The sequence below is a fragment of the Pongo pygmaeus genome, chromosome 10 (genome assembly GCF_028885625.2).
Source record: "Pongo pygmaeus isolate AG05252 chromosome 10, NHGRI_mPonPyg2-v2.0_pri, whole genome shotgun sequence".
NCBI lineage: Eukaryota > Metazoa > Chordata > Mammalia > Primates > Hominidae > Pongo > Pongo pygmaeus.
Genome location: NC_072383.2, coordinates 22,141,008 through 22,157,900, shown reverse-complemented (window position 1 = coordinate 22,157,900; position 16,893 = coordinate 22,141,008). Strand labels below are relative to the sequence as shown.

The 16,893-nt window shown below is 48.0% G+C and overlaps 2 protein-coding genes, 1 long non-coding RNA gene and 1 pseudogene across 3 annotated transcripts in view; 2 read left to right on the top strand and 2 right to left on the bottom strand.

Annotated features, from left to right (window-relative positions):
• LOC134740360 (bMERB domain-containing protein 1-like) overlaps positions 1–7,800 on the bottom strand; it is a 34,971-nt gene extending 27,171 nt beyond the window's left edge. The window contains exon 1 of the mRNA XM_063672504.1: positions 5,562–7,800. The gene's annotated coding sequence lies outside the window, so the exon portion shown is untranslated. The remainder of the gene's footprint in view (positions 1–5,561) is intronic.
• On the top strand, positions 1,123–2,129 carry LOC129010677 (large ribosomal subunit protein uL22-like; annotated as a pseudogene).
• Positions 5,609–16,893, bottom strand: part of LOC129009332 (myosin-11-like) — a 144,667-nt gene continuing 133,382 nt past the window's right edge. The window contains 4 exon segments of the mRNA XM_054442080.2: positions 5,609–5,745; positions 9,156–9,323; positions 12,340–12,516; positions 16,428–16,538. Of these exon segments, the coding sequence (XP_054298055.1) occupies positions 12,411–12,516; positions 16,428–16,538 (217 nt within the window). The 3' untranslated portion in view covers positions 5,609–5,745; positions 9,156–9,323; positions 12,340–12,410.
• Positions 5,853–16,292, top strand: LOC134740361 (uncharacterized). Its single transcript, XR_010127774.1, has 3 exons — positions 5,853–5,869; positions 10,666–10,888; positions 16,223–16,292. It is a non-coding gene; the product is annotated as an uncharacterized LOC134740361 (long non-coding RNA).

Here is a 16,893-nt window from a genome sequence, read left to right as displayed (position 1 = left end):
GGGCAGAACGAGACAGGTTCGCTATCTAGGGCAGAAGGGAGGAGAGGAAACAGCCAGACCCTTGATAGCATCCTGGGGCCACCCCACTGACCCTCGGGCCACCTGCATCTGGACTGCTTATCAAGTCAAAAAAAATTTTTTATTTTTGAGACGGAGTCTAGCTCTGTTGCCCAGGCTGGAGTGCAGTGGTGTGATCTCGGCTCACTGCAACCTCCGCCTCACGGGTTCAAGCAATTCTCTGCCTCAGCCTCCCGAGTAGCTGGGATTACAGGCATCCGCCACCACGCCTGGCTAATTTTTGTATTTTTAGGAGAGATGGGGTTTCACCATCTTGGCCAGGCTGGTCTTGAACTCTTGACCTTGTGATCCACCTGCCTCGGCCTCCCAAAGTGCTGGGATTACAGGTGTGAGCCACCGTGCCCAGCCTCAAGTAAATATTAAATGCCCTTATGACTTAAGCAGTGTGAACAACAGACTTGGTTTGCCTGGGGCTGCCCCAGTTTTTGCACTGCAATTTCCAGATCCTTGGAAACCTCTCAGTCTCAGGCAAACAGAGACAGCTGGTCACCCAAGATTTAAGACACTAGTCATCGGATGCTGTGTTACTTGCAGCTGAAGACATTTTCACAGATACATGTGTGTGGATAGGTGCATTTTTAATGCGTATTGGATCAAGACATACCTACAGCTGTCCCGCTCATTGCAAGCATGACATCATGATGATTTTCCAATGCCATTAAATCATATTGTTCAAAAGACATGTGACTAGTTCATGCAAAGTGCTTTAAAAGCATAGCTGGAACTTTGAATAAGCCATGCTTTAGAAGCATGGCTGGAACTTTGAATAAGCCACATTAGTCCAGGTCTCTGTACCATTAGGGCTGAACCTGGAAATCAAACTCTGCTGCTGCCGGCTCATTCCAGAGAGAGATGTTATCTTCAAGAACCTGATTAACGTTCGGAAGGAAAAGAAAGCCAACCCGTGTCATTCAGCATCTTGGCCTTTCACGCTGGGACGATAGGGGAAAGTGGGTCATTTTTATCAGCATTGAGTGGGGAGAGGTGATCAGGCCCTGCTGGAATAATAGAGCTGCTGCTTTACAAAATGTTTGTGAAAACGACATGAAATGGAGGCATCAGCAGCTTGAGTTGCGGCCTAATGGAAACCCAGCAGAGACCACGACAAAGGCAGAGGCAGGTTTTCAGAGGCAAGGATTGACTTTTAAAAATAGTCTTTATTGTCTCCTTTTAAAAATAAGTTACAGAGGCTGCCGGCATCTTAAGACAGGTGAGAAAAAGATGTCATGTCTGGGCCGGGCACGGTGGCTCACGTTTGTAATCCCAGCATTTTGGGAGGCTGAGGAGGGTGGATCACGAGGTCAAGAAATCGAGACCAGCCTGGCCAACATGGTGAAAACCCCGTCTCTACTAAAAATACAAAAAAAATTAGCCAGGCGTGGTGGTGGGCACCTGTAGTCCCAGCTACTTGGGAGGCTGAGGCAGGAGAATGGCGTGAACCCGGGAGGCGGAGCTTGCAGTGAGCCGAGATCACGCCACTGCACTCCAGCCTGGGTGACAGAGTGAGACTCTGTCTCAAAAAAAAAAAAAAAAAAAAAACCCAAGAAGAACACTCCTGAAAGTGCCCAGGTACGCACATACAAAAGGCCACGAAGTATCAGAAAGATGCCACTTTACAGAAACAACATGTACCATTCTGACATTATAATGGTGGAGTTGGTAGATGTGCCCAGGCCAAGAAGTGGGGCTGGCCACACGGTCAGCGGCCCAAAAAGAGCACTGAATTTCTGCTGCACATGCTTAAAAATACAGAGAGTCACGCTGAGCTTAAGGGTTTAGATGCAGATTCTCTGGTCCTTGAGCATATCCAACTAAACAAAGCACCTAAGATGCGCCGCCAGACCTACAGAGCTCAGGGTCGGTCGGATTAACCCATAGGTGAGCTCACCCTGCCACATCCGGATGATCCTGCCTGAAAGGGAACAAATTGTTCCTAAACCGGAAGGGGAGGCTGCACAGAAGAAAAATATATCCCAGAAGAAATTGAAGAAACAAAAGCTTATGGCATGGGAATAAATTAGGAATAAAAGGAATGCCATTAAAAGTTAAAAAAAAAAAAGGAGAGAGAGAAACAGTAAAAAAGATATATTTCTTAGAAATCAGTAAACTGAATATCCCAGGAGAGACGTCGGTATCACCCCATTCACAAGCCTGGTTCCTGCCCATCCCCCCTCAAGGAGCCTCCCAAACCAAATACCAACACCTGCCCCCCTTCAGCCTGGGTGTTCTAAAAAAAAAAAAAAAAGAGCTGATTAATCCAACAAGGAAAAAAGTTCCCCTTTAGGAAGAGCCAAAAATGTGGTTTAAACAAACCCAAGGTCATTGGTGCTTCGAGTTGGCTGAGGCTGGGCAAGACCAGACCCTGATGTCAAGACTTTATAGCCAAGGCCCCTCCAGAGCAATGGAAAAGGGTGGGTGGTGAGAGAGGGGGGTGCCCCAGTTTGATATAAGACCCACTGCCAAGGACTTCTATGTAACCTCAAAGGCAGGAGGTGGGGAGGTCAAACGGGAAATGAACGCACGAGGTGCCAGGGTGGTGGGCGGCATTTGCATCACCAAATTAAGTGCTGATGTGTACAAAAATCATAAAGCATTTGGCAGCCTTCCATGTTCTGTATACACTGCTTGGGTACTCTAGCAGCTGGGAAAGGAAGGGGGGGTGTGCGGAACCTATCTGGGTCCAAGAGAGTTTAAGGACATTTTTTGCTCACCTGGACGGAAGGGTAGAGAGACAGACCTCACGCTGGGCAAAAGATTCAGCTAAACCCACACATTTTGGTTTAGAAAGCACAAAGGATATTTTCACCTAAAAGTAGCCTGCCAAACAGGTCAGTGAAAAAGTCACCAAGAAGTTGCCACAACGCATTGCTCGGGCTGAGAGACAGACAAAGCGGGATTCTGCAGCAAGAAGAAACAGGCTAGACTCAAGGTAGAACCTCCCAACCACAAGGGAATGAACATGCAGAAATTCAGTCTAATCAAAGAATTTAAAAGCTGAAGGGAATGTCAGCTATCATGCACTGGCAAGAAACAAAAATCCAACTTTTTTTTTGAGACATGGTCTTGCTCTGTCACCCAGGCCAGATGGAGTGCAGTGGTATGATTTTGGCTCACAGCAGGCTCTGACTCCCAGGCTCAAGAGATTCTCCCACTTCAGCCTCCCGAATAGCCGGGACTACAGGTGTGCACCACCATCCCAGCTAATTTTTGTATTTTTAGTAGAGACGAGGTTTCACCATGCTTCCCAGGGTGGTCTTGAACTCCTGACCTCAAGTGATCTACCTGCGTTGGCCTCCCAAACTGCTGGGATTACAGACACAAACACCACACCACACCTGGCCACCAACTTTTCCTTTAAAGCCACCAGGGCTCATGACAGCAGTATTCATAAGAGTCAGAAAGTGGAAAAAACCCGAATGTCCATCAACCAGTGAACAGATCAACACAGTGTGGTCTAGCTGCACAATGGCATATTATTCCGCGATAAAAGGAAATGAAGCTACAACATAGTTGAACCTTGAAAACATCACGCTAAGTGTAAAAGCCGCCAGTCACAACATTCCACCTATTGTGATGCCATTTATATGAAATGTCCAGAATAAGCAAATCTAGAGAGACAGAAAGATTAGTCATTGACTAGGGCTTGGGGGGTGCTGGGGAAAATAGGGAGTCATGGCTGATGGATTGGGGTTTCTTTTAGAGGTGATTAAAAAAAGTTCTAAACTTGATTGTGGCGATGGTTGGATTGTGTGATTTAAGTGGGTTAACTGTATGTCGTATGAATTTTTGTTTTGGTTTGGTTTTTTGTTTGTTTGTTTTTTTGAGACTAAGTCTTGCTCTGTTGCCCAAGCTGGAGTGTAGTGGCACAATCTCGGTTCACTGCAACCTCCGCCTCCCAGGTTCAAACTATTCTCCTGCCTCAGCCTCCCCAGTAGCTGGGCCTATAGGTGTGCGCCACCATGACAGGATAATTTTTGTATTTTTAGTAGAGATGGGGTTTCATCATGTTGGCCAGGCTGGTCTCGAACTCCTGACCTCAGGTGATCCACCTGCATCAGCCTCCCACAGTGCTGGGATTACAGGCGTGAGCCACTGTGCCCAGCCTACGTGTATGAATTACATCTCAAGAAAGCACTTATTAGAGACCACTAGGACCTCTGCAGAGAAGGAGCTCCCACCCCAGGCAAAGGATGAGAAACTCAGAGACCAACTTGAGAACCAACCCTGCCAGCAGCTGCTGTGTATCCTGGGGCTGGTCACTTTGCCTCTCTGACATTCAGTGGCTTCCCAGGGCCGTTAGACCAAAACCCACCTGGAAGGCCCTGCAGGACAATCACTGTGCTGACCTCTTCTCCTGCCCGCCATGTCCTGGCACACCATGGTCTGGCCACACCAGCCTTTTTGTTTTGTAAACAAATTGAGCTCATGCTGGTCCTGAGGCCTTTGCACTTGCTGTTCCCTCTGCCCACAACACTGTTCCCAGATCTTCTCCCTGCTGGCTCCTTCCCATGCCAATGCAACCTCCCCAGAGAGGGTTTCCCTATCCCCTGCCTGAGTTGCCACAATGACACCCATCACTCCTCAGCCCATGGCATTGTCTTTTTTTTTTCCCCCTCCAAAGCACTTAATAGTATCTGATTTTTTTTTTTTTTTTTTTTTTTTTTTTTGTAGAGTTGGGGTTTCAGTATGTTGGCCAGGCTGATCTTGAACTCCTCCTGGCCTCAAGTGATCCACCCACCACGGCCTCCCAAACTGCTGGGATTACAGGTGTGAGCCACTGTGCCTGGCAAATTTTTTGTATTTCTTGTAGACATGAGGTTTCGCCATGCTACCGAGGATGGTCTCAAACTCCTGAGCTGGAGCAATCCTCCCACCTCAGCCTCTTTATGTGTTGGGATAACAAGTGTTGGGAACCACCACATCTGGCCCTGCTGAACTGCTTTATGAGGGAGGGAAGTGAAGCTCAGATGGGTCTGAAGGGCAGGCCTGAGGTCACATAGCTGGGGAGATGAGCGGCCGGGGATTGAACCCAGACGTCACCAACCCGAGCCTGCCAACTTAACTCCGTGCTTCACCTCACAACTCTCACATCTCTTGTCTCACGTATGTCCTCAGTTTCTCTCAGCTCCAACAGCCAGGACTTTAATTACCATCCTTCCCATTTTTGCCATAAGGACCCTGAAACTCATCAGGTCCTAGGTCATGTTCCAGGAAGGTGCTAGACCCTGCCCTGAGGTCAGCTGAGCTGAAGCCTGGTGCTCCCGTCCCCTGGCCATAAAGCACCGAGACTCTCTCCCAGTTCAGCGCTGCAGGGACTAAGGTGGTTTTCCACGTTGCTTCTTTAGGGGGCTCTATCCAGCTCCCACCCTCATGCCCTGATGAGCCGCCTTCCCCGAGTGGCTGGTGGCAACCTCAAAGAGGCCAGTGTGGCCCTTCAAGGTGCCAGACACCCCGAGCGGGTGGAACCCTGGGGCTGCCCCTACCGTTCTCCTCTGGGTCCTGCTCCTGCTCTGTGCTGGCATAGGTACGCAGGAACTCAGCGAAGGCGCCGTCTCGGGCCAGCAGCTCCTGGTAGGAGCCCATCTCAGAGATCTTGCCGCCACTCATGACAATGATGACGTCCACCTGCGGCAAGTAGCTCATGCTGTGCATGACCAAGATCCGCGTCTGTGGGCAAAGGGGACACCCGGCCACGTCAGTACACACGTGTGACACTGCCTAGCTTGGCAGAGTGAAGACTAAAGGAGGAATGAGCTGACGAACACCTGGCGGGCAGAACTCAGGTCTGAAGGTGGGACATGCACCTGCGATAACAGCATCCAGGAGCAGCTGAATCTGTGCACACGGCCCTTTTACATGCATGTGCAAAGGGCCTGCCACGCCTCAGGTGCTGAGCTAAAAGCTGGGGAAGGGGAAGGAAACAAAGACCCCTGCCCCAGATTCCAGGGCCACAGGAGAAATGGACACTAGTAGAATAGTGCTTGCTGAATGGCAAAAACGCAGCAAAAAGGGGAACAGGTGTATTAAGTGTGCGGGTTTTACAATTTTAACAAAGGTGATGGGGAAGGTTATTTTTTAACAAAAACCCGAATGACAAGAGGTAGGGAGGGAACCATACAAGTGTGTAAAGGAATAAAAGGATGGTGCCACAGCAAAACAGTTTGTACGCAATGGCTTTTTTTTTTTTTGAGACAGAGTTTCACTTTGTTGTCCAGGCTGGAGTGCAGTGGCACCGTCTCGGCTCACTGCAACCTCCGCCTCCTGGGTTCAAGCAATTCCCGTGCCTCAGCCTCCTGAGTAGCTGGGATTACAGGTGCCCGCCACCACACCTGGCTGATTTTTTTTTTTTTTTTTTGTATTTTAGTAGAGATGGGGTTTCACCATGTTGCCCAGGCTGGTCTCAAACTCCTGAGCTCAGGCAATCTGCCCATCTCGGCCTCCCAAAGTTGTAGGATTACAGGTGTGAGCCGCTGCGCCCGGCCCAATGGCTTAATTTTTTTCTTCTTCTTTTTGGTTTTTTTTTGAGATAGGGTGTCGCTCTGTCACCCAGGCTGGAGTGCAGTGGTGCGACCTCAGCTCACTGCAACCTATGCTTCCTGGGTTCAAACGATTCTCCTGCCTCAGCCTCCCAAGTAGCTGGGACTACAGATATGTGCCACCATGCCCGGATAATTTTTGTATTTTTTGTCAAGACAGGGGTCTCATCATGTTGCTCAGGCTCATCTTGAACTCCTGAAATGAAGCGATCCATCCGCCTTGGCTTACAAAAGTGCTGGGACTACAGGCATGAGCTACCGCGCCCAGCCCTGGCTTAACTTTTTTCTAAAACAACTCCCGCTGTCAGCCGCTCCCAAAACCACTACAATATATGCACATGCATACATTTTATCTGCAGATCTGAAAGTTTGGGAAGACATTCATCAAACTATTAATAGAAGTCAGCATACGTTTCCTTAAACAACTAACGGTCAATCTTTTCGGCTTTATGGATCTTACAGTTGCCATGGCACCAACTCAGCTCTGCCGAGTTGAAGTAGCTGTAGATGATGCTTTAAAGAACAGGACACGTGCGGTGGCTCACACCTGTAATCCCAGCACTTTGGGAGGCCAAAACAGGAGGATTCCATGAGGCCGAGAGTTTGAAACCAGCCTGGGAAACATAGTGAGACCTGTCTCCACAAAATAAAAAAATAAATAAAAATAAATTAGCCAGGCATGGTGGTGCATGCCTGTAGTCCCAGGAGCTACTCAGAAGGCAGGAAGAGGAGTTGGAGGCTACCATGCCATGACTGTGGGGGCACTGCACTCCAACCTGGACAACAGAGGAAAACCCTGTCTCCAGAAAAAAAAGAAAAAAGAAAAAAAATACATTGGCCATGTTCCAATAAAGTTTTATTTATGGACACTGATATCTAAATTTAATACAATTTTCAAATGTCATAAAATATTCTTCCTGTTTAGATTTCTTCTATTTAAAAATACACACATCATTCTTAGCTCAAGAGCCATACAAAAAGCAGGCCGTGGGCCAGATTTGCTAACCCTTGCTCTCTAAGAGAAGAATTAAAGATTAGGGATGCAAGATGAAGAGGGACTATTTTATTTACTTTATTTATATATATTTTCTGAGACAGAGTCTCACTCTGTTACCCAGGCTAGAGTGCAGTGGCACAATCTCAGCTCACCGCAACCTCCACGTCCCAGGTTCAAGAGATTCTCCTGCCTCAGCTTCCCGAGTAGCTGGGATTACAGCCATGCACCACCACACCCGGCTGATTTTTGTATTTTTAGTAGAGACAGGGTTTCACCATGTTGGCCAGGCTGGTCTCGAACTCCTGACCTCAGGTGATCCACTGGTCTAGGTCTCCAAAAGTGTTGGGATTACTCACCGTGCCCAGGTTTATTTACTTTATATACATGCACACACACACACACACACACACATACACGCATATGTTATAAGAATATATCCATATTCTTGTACTTTTCAATTTTGTTACAATGGGCATGTATTACTTAGTCATTTTCAAAAATGTTTTGTACTATTTTAAAATATGTTTACACAGACAGTTAAGTGGTATGTGTGGGAATGATTACAAGAGGTCATGTAGCATGATGTTTCCTGTATATATAAGTGTAACAAGGTAACCCTATTTAAAAAGTTTACACACAGAGCAAAAAGACTTGAAAGAAATACAAAACCTCTAACCAGTGGAATGTGTGTAACTGCTTCCATTTTTCTTTTTCATGTTTTTCTTAATCTATATCCCCCCCATGGGGATGTGTTAGTTTTAAAATCAGGGGAAACAGCCGGGTGTGGTGGCTCACACCTGTAATCCCAGCACTGCGGGAGACCCAGGCAGGCAGATCACTTGAGGTCAGGAGTTCGAGACCAGCCTGGCCAACATGGTGAAACCTCGACTCTACTAAAAATACAAAAAGCCAGGCGTGGTGGTGGGCACCTGTAATCCCAGCTACTTGGGAGGCCAAAGCAGGAGAATTGCTTGAACCCGGGAGGCGGAGGTTGCAGTGAGCCGAGATCATGCCATTGCACTCCAGCCTGGGCAACAATAGCGAAACTCCACCTCAAAAAAATAAAATAAAATCAGGGGGAGAAAAAAAAAGAGCCAGTGTGTACCCATTACCACAACTACCCTATAAAGAGAACACAGGAACTATTTCCTATCATGTTAAGGTGTTGTGGCAATTTTCTGACCCCTCTACCCACAGACACCTCTGAAAGTAAGAAAATGCAGCCTGCTAGGTCACAGGCAATGTCTTGGGGTGGGATTCCCCTCTAAGAAGCCAGCCCTGTGACTTAATCAGGAAGAGAGGCCTCCCTTGGCCATGCAGAGGCAATGAATTTAACTCTGTGCGGAGGACTTACCCCTATAAAGACAAGTACAAGACGGCTGTCTTAGGAAGGCTTCCAAGAGAAGCATGAGAAATGTGTTCTATAAAGTCCAGTGAAAAACAAAGAAAGCCAGAGAAAGTAAAGGACTCCTAAAGGGGACACGTTCCGACTTAACCAAAGGGTGAGACGGCCCAACACCAAACCCCGCCCCGCCAGCAGGCACCTTGTTCTTCAGCATCCCCTTGGGGCCAATCACATTTTCAAAGATGTGTTTTCCCACGTGGGCATCCACTGCTGAGAGGGGATCATCGAAGAGGTAAATGTCAGCATTGGAGTACATGGCCCGGGCCAGGCTCACGCGCTGCTTCTGGCCCCCAGACAGGTTCACGCCCTGGAGAGACACATGCACAGGAGTAGGTTTCCTGGGAAATCTTGAGACTCACGATACGTAGAAGCAGGCCGAGTGTGGTGTGATCCCAGAACTTTGGAAGGCCAAGGTGGAAGGATTGCTTTAGGCCAGGGGTTTGAGACCAGCCTGAGCAATATAGGGAAACCCTGTCTCTCCAAAAAAAGGAAAAAATTAGCCAAGCCTGGTGTTGTGCGCCTGTAGTTCCAGCTATTCAGGAGGCTGAGTGGGAAGATGGCTTGAGCCCAGGAGTTCGAGGCTGCAATGAGCCATGGCTGGGCCACTGCACTCCAGCCTGGGCGACAGATGAGACCCTGTCTCTTTAAAAAAGAAAGAAAGAAAGGCATAGAGCCTGCTCGGGACACAGCAGGTCGAGGGTGAAGGCCCTGCAGAGCTGCACCCACCTCCTCTTCTTTAAGTTTGATGCTGAAGACATGAGGTCATGCCTGCACAAACCTGGAACCAGGCCCTAGCTCCACCACCACCAAGGATGGGATCACAGGCACGGGGTTTAGCCCCACCTGTAAACTGGGCAAAAGAGAAAACCTGAGTCTCCCGTGAGGTGCTGAGCAGGGCACCTGGCGCACAGCGGGTACACAGCGAGCGCTCAGCGAAGGGTGGCTGACAGCACCAAATCTTGTTGGGCAGTGGGAAGGCCCTGATCTCTTAGTCTCATGGAAGGCGCTGGTGGACGTGGTCATATTATTGTTACTGCTGCTGTTGGTGACAGCTGCCGTGTTTGCCAGCTTACTCTGGATCTGTCACTGTCCGGCAAAGTCACATATAGGTGAAGCAAGGCTCCGGCATGGGGACGCTGAAATCCAGCCCATATCCCAGTCACCGGGAGGAAGGACAATGCATGGACCAGCAGCAGCGCCAGCTCCCACCATGTCAGATAAGCCAACGTCATTTCCCTATTTGGCTGGAAATCACAGGTTACTGCCCAGCCCCTCCTGAGATGCCTGCCCTGGCACCCATGCACTGAGGTGGGGTCCTGGGAGCCAGGTGCCTTTTGTTTTTGGAGACAGAATCTCACTCTGTCGCCCAGGCTGGAGTGCAGTGGCACAATCTCAGCTTACTGTAATCTCCACCTCCCAGGTTCAAGTAATCTTCTCACCTCAGCCCCCTAAGTGGCTGGGACCACAGGTTCACTGCACCATGCCTGGCAACTTTTTGTATTTTTAGTAGAGATGGGTTTTCACCATGTTGCCCAGGCTGGTCTCGAACTCCTGACCTCAGGCAATCCTCCCACCTTGGTCTCCCAAAGTGCTGGGATTATAGGCGTGAGCTACCGCGCCCGGCCAATAATTTGTTTTTTATTTCTAAGGAGCTGCAGACTTACCTCAATTTTTAAACATCATTCACCAAATAAGAAAGCTGACGGAGCCCCTGGCTTGTAACTAAAAACAGAAATGGGCCAGTGCTTTTCACTCCTGGTCTTCCAAGAGGCGACACACCAGACGACCACCATGGGGTGCCAGAGCAAAGTGGCCAGGCAAGCAGCAGGGGAGGGCACCCCAGGCCTGGAAGGCTCAGACCAAGGTGTGGAGGTGAGCATGGGCTGGGGGTTGCTGAGGAGCAGCAGGAAAACCTGGGGGATGGAGTACAGCGAGAGGGAGGGTCTGCAGTGGTGAAAGGCACACAGAATGGCCCTTTTAGAGATGACAAAATGAGCACGTAAGAACATGGACACAGGAACCATGCTCTCTGCAGCTCTGTGGCTGTGTGGCCTCAGGCAAGTCACTTGGCCTCTCTGTACCTCCTTTTCCTCAATGATTACCTAGGTGTAACAACAAATTCCACCCATGGGCTTGCTGTGAGGAAGAATTACGTGTAAAATGTTTAGCATAGTTCCCAGCATACAGAAAATACTCAAGTTATAGGCCGGGCGAGGTGGTTAACATCTGTAATCCCAGCATTGTGAGAGGCAGAGGCGGGCAGATCACCTGAGGCCAGGAGTTCACGATCAGCATGGCCAACACAGTGAAATCCCATCTCTACTAAAAATACAGAAATTAGCTGGGCGTGGTGGCTGGGGCCTATAGTCCCAGCTACTCAAGAGGCTGAGGGAGGAGGAATCACTTGAACTCAGGAGGTGCAGGTTGCAATGAGCCAAGATTGTGCCACTACACTCTAGCCTGGGTGACAGAGAGAGACTCCATCTCAAAAAAAAAAGAAAGAACTTTGAGAGGCTGAGGCCAGCAGATCACTTGAGGTCAGGAGTTAGAGACCAACCTGGCCAACATGGTGAAACCCTGCCTCGACTAAAAATACAAAAATTAGCTGAGTGTGGTGATATGCACCTGTAATTCCAGCCACTCAGGAGGCCAAGGCAGGAGAATGACCTGAACCCTGGAGGCAGAGGTTGCAGTGAGCTGAGATCGCTCCACTGCACTCCAGCCTGGGCAACAGAGCAAGACTCCATCTCAAAAATAAATAAATAAATAAAAAGAAAGAAAGAAAAGAAAGAGAAAATGCTCGGTAAGTGTTAGCTATTGTGCTATTTTCAGTATTATGGCTATCTTGACAGGGACTGTGAACATCTGAATCATCAACTCCCCTCCTCCCAACAGCATGTCCTCTGTCATGTGACTCTGCAGTCACGTGACCACAACGGTAGAATGTACTTCCTTCTTGGTCCCTTTGAGCTTGGTCAAGTGACTTGCTTTGTGAGTAAAAGGGACAGTGTACTTTAAGGGACATTGCACGCTTTTTGGGGGGCTTATCTTGGGCCTCTGCTGCCACCATGAGAAGAGCCCCCTTTTGGAAAGCTGTGGACCCCTCACCCCGGTCCCCAGGAAAAGCTCTATAAGGGAGACCTGAGCCACACCCACAGCCTGGACCCAAGCTCAGCTGGCCTGCAGCATGCAGCAGAGCCACCCAGCTGAGCCCTGCCAGGTCAGCTGATAGCAGCAGACTCACAGACCACTGAGATTGTGAGAGCGTTTGTTATGCAGCAACAGCTGACTGATTCAGGGGCCAGCATCGAAACTATACTGACCTTCTCGCCAATCTCTGTCCGATCCCCGCTGGGCAGGATTTCCAGGTCTGGGAGGAGGGCACAGGCCTGTATCACGGACCTGTAATACGGTTCCTCCAGCTGACATCCAAAAAGGATGTTTTCTCAGAGAGAATCATTCTGAATCCAGGCCTGCTGTGGCACATAGGCCACGGAGCCCTAAGTTGCAAATGGAGAAGGAGGTGAGACAGACACACAGACAGATCTGATCAATGAGACAGCAGCTGGCCCACACGCCTGCTAGGAGGGCCTCACTTCACAAGTCATTTTCATCACAACTATTGCTTTGGCAAGAGGGAAACTGAGTCACAAAGGACAACAGATGCCAGGGCTGGGATCAGAACCCACAGCAGGTGAATCACTGACTCCAATATCAGGAGTCAAAGAGTTGATATCCTTATTGATAAGATTACAGTTATTTACTTAGTAGCTAGCTATTAACTCAATGCCTACAGTGGTGATCAAAACCCCTGCTTCCAAAGAGTGGAAGTCCCTGACATGACGGAAAACTACTTGATTACAGTTACGGTGGATGCAAAGAGAAAAAGATATATGACACTTTTTAAGAGTCTGACTTGACTAGGCACAGTGGCTCATGCCTGTAATCCCAGCACTTTGGGAGGCCGAGGCAGGCAGACTGCTTGAGGTCAGGAGTTCAAAGCCAGCCTGGGCAACATAGAGAAATCCATCTCTAAAAAAAAAAGAAAAATTAGCCAGGCATGGCCCTGTGCATCTGTAGTCCCAGCTACTTGGGAGGCTGAGGTGGGAGGATCACCTGAGCCCAGGAAATGGAGGTACCATGAGCTGAGATTGCACCGTGCCACGGCACTCCAGCCTGGACTACAGAGCAAGATCCTGTCTCAAAAAAATTAAAAATAAAAGACTGACCTAGTTTGGGACATCTGGGAAGGATCCTTGAGGAAATATCCTTGCTAAAAACTGAAGCAAAAACTCCTATATCAAAGCATCCATTTCAAAGGTTTATTTTTATTTCCATATGTCAGGTATCACAAACAACATGAGAATAAAGGCTAGAGTAAGGATATTTGTTTTGTGTATTTTGTTAATGAAAATGCTGAGGTAGTTAATTCTTTATCTATTTATTATGTTTGTAGAAACAAAACCTTGCCATGTTGCCAAGCCTGGTCTCCAACTCCTGGCCTCAAGCGATCCTCCTGCCTTGGCCTCCTGAAGTGCTGGGATTATAGGCATGAGCCATCATGCTCAGCTCAAACATATATTTAGACAAGAACCAAAAAGTGAAGAATGAGTCAGTTTCATGAGGAGAAGAGGGAAGAGCATTCAAGTCCGAGGGAACAGCACATGCGAAGGCCTGGAAGTGAAAAGTACTTGGCACATTCAGGGAACAGAAAGGCCAGTGTGACAGGAACATAGATCAATCCTGTGAGGGATGACTGGCAGAAAACACACCAGGGACAGCAAGGGGGCCTATACATGGTGGGGAGCATGGGCTTTATCAGAAGGGCAAAGGGAGCCCCTGAGGATTTTTTTTTGAAACGAAGCCTCGCTGTCGCTTAGGCTGGAATACAGTGGCAAGATCTCAGCTCACTGCACTCTCTGCCTCCAGGCTCAAGGGATTCTCCTTCCTCAGCCTCCTGAGTAGCTGGGACTGAAGGCGCACACCACCAGACCCACTAATTTTTGTATTTTTAGTAGAGACGGAGTTTCGCCATGCTGGTCAGGCTGGTCTCAAACTCCTGACCTCAGGTGATCAACCTGCCTCAGCCTCCCAAAGTGCTGGGATTACAGATGTGAGCCACCGCGCCCAGCCAGAAGATTCTTGAATAAGGGAATTCTAGAGAGGGCAAAGCTGACAGCAGGTCCCAGGTACCCTCATTCTTACTCTAAATTCTCAAATAATTAACCTGCTGACTTGAATATCCTAACTTTTAAGAAGCCAAAAGGTCAACAGTGGTGCCTTACCATAGAACCCACAGAAAATTCAGACATAATATACACAAACCACACCGACTAAAACATTTGGGAAAAGATAAATATTTTATATACATTTCTAGCACTCCCCTTACCTGGGCAAAACAACCAATAATAAATAATCATCTGGCCTGAAATGATAATAGTGCCAGGACAGCAGAAAGCTGGCGTTAAGGAAACAGAAAGCAATGTGGATCCCACCGGGATTTGGAATTTTCTTCTATTAATCTAGCTCTCATGGTTCATTCATCTTATTTTATGGCAGGAACTTGAAAGTAATGATAAAACATTTCTTAAAACAATAGTTAAAGATCATTAATTTGGACCCAACCACAATGTATACTTTCTAAAGGCATTGTACAGCCGAAGAAAGGGTTTTGCTCTGAAATAAAAAACAATGTCATAGACTAGGCCAGGAGTGGTGGCTCACGCCTGTAATCCCAGCACTTTGGGAAGCCGAGATGGGGAGATCACCTGAGGTTAGGGGTTCTAGACTACCCAGGTCAACATGGTAAAACCCCGTCTTTACTAAAAATACAAAAATTAGCCGGGTGCAGTAATGGTGGGTGCCTATAATCCCAGCTACTCAAGAGGCTGAGACAGGAGAATCAGTTAAACCCAGGAGGCAGAGGTTGCAGTGAGTCAAGATCACACGACTGCACTCCAGCCTGGGAAACAAAAAAAAACTGTCTCAAAAAAAACCCACAACAACAAACAACGTCATAAACTTGACATTCCCAAAGGCAGATTCCAAGAGACATATGTGCAGTTGCACAGACACTAAAGAGGTGCAGACAAGTACACCTGGGACACATAAGGTTAAACAGTTAATAGATTTTTTTTATCATTGCAGGACTTGTCAGAGCCTTTAATTTGCTAATGTTTACTATAAGTCTCCAAGAGGGATGGGGCTGGAATATGCATTATTTCCCATGCTTGTTTGAGCCTGGGGTTCTTTATCCCCCAAATGTCCTGCAAGATGAGCTGGCTGCAGACCACACTCCTGGAAATGCTGGTAGCAAAACTTCCAGGGATGTATTGTTACACTAGGAAAAAGCCTTCATGGGGAGTGAACTAAATGCAAACAAAGGCTGTTGATTTCCAGTGGGGATTATTTGTAAAGGAGCCTCTTAAGCTCACTCCTGGGAAATTTCAACTTACTTCAAAGTACACTGTGTATTTAAAAGCAGTAAAACTGCAGTCTTCTTTTAGCTCCATATTAAGAATTCAACACTAAAAATTTAAACTGTTCCCTTTAAAAAATGTTCTAAGAAAATATTCCAACCACATAAACAATTTTGTTTTGTTACATTTATAAGAATAGATACTCAGAGAGATCCACAAAGATAAAGAATGATCCAAAAAGACCCAAACAGACCAAGAGACACTCAGTGACAGGCAGAGACGCAAGGGAAGGAGACACAGGCCGCGCACCAGGGAGTATTCATGTGTCTACTAAGTATTTATTAAGTGGCTGAATGCGATGGCTCACACCTGTAATCCCAGCACTTTGGGAGACAGAGGTGTGCAGATTACTTGAGGTCAGGAGTTTGAGAACAGCCTGGCCAACATGGTAAAACACCGTCTCTACTAAAAAAATATAAAAATTAGCTGGGCATGGTGGCACATGCCTGTAATCCTAGCTACTCGGGAGGCTGAGGGAGAATCGCTTGGACCCAGGAGGCAGAGGCTGCAGTGAGCCGAGATCACGCCACTTCACTCCAGCCTGCGGGACAGAGCCTGACCCTGTCTCAAAAAAAAAAAAAACAATAATAATGATAATAATAATAATAAAATAACAGCTTAATAAGGAGGTAACAAAATAAATATTAAGTGCCTACTACATACTGGGCACTATTTTAAGTGCTGGGAGACAGGTGGAAATAAATGACACCAAAATCCTGCCTTCTAGGACAGCACGGAACAGAACAGAAAGAACGAGAGAGAAACAGACAGCGGAAAGATACAGGAGGAGGAGGAGAAGAGACGTTGCTACTTTCGCTTCTGGCACAGGAACAGTCAAAAGAAACACCATCATTTTTGAGCTTTTCCTCAGACCACCAGCTTCCCCACTGCCCCTCCCCGCTGGTCCTCACCCTACCTTGATAGCCACGTACCCCTCCACTTTGTCCATCTCGGCCAAGAGGGCTGAGAGCAGGGACGACTTTCCGCAGCCCACCTGGCCCACCACGGCCACTAAGGCACCTTCTGGGATGGAGAGGGTGATGCTGAAATGACACAACACACCTGGCTCAGCCACGCTGAATGAGGCCTGCCGGGCTAATGCCCATGGCCACCGAGCCTCAATTTACCCCTAGTAGAGAAAGAGAAAGACAGACAAAAGGCAAGGCCATATTAAACACTGAAGCCCTCAACATTCCTTCCGTTTCTACTGCTGAGTTCAGTTCAGTGACCTGTCTCAGGGGTCCTCCAGGTGGGAGGCAGGTGACAGGTGTCCCTTAGAGAAGAGAGGCAGGGAGTAACCTGACGGATCCTGTCACACTGGGCTTCTGGAATAGTTTTTGCCCCTCGGAGGGGCAGAAACTTCACTGGGGGCATGAGGCAAGGTCTGAAAGGAGAGGA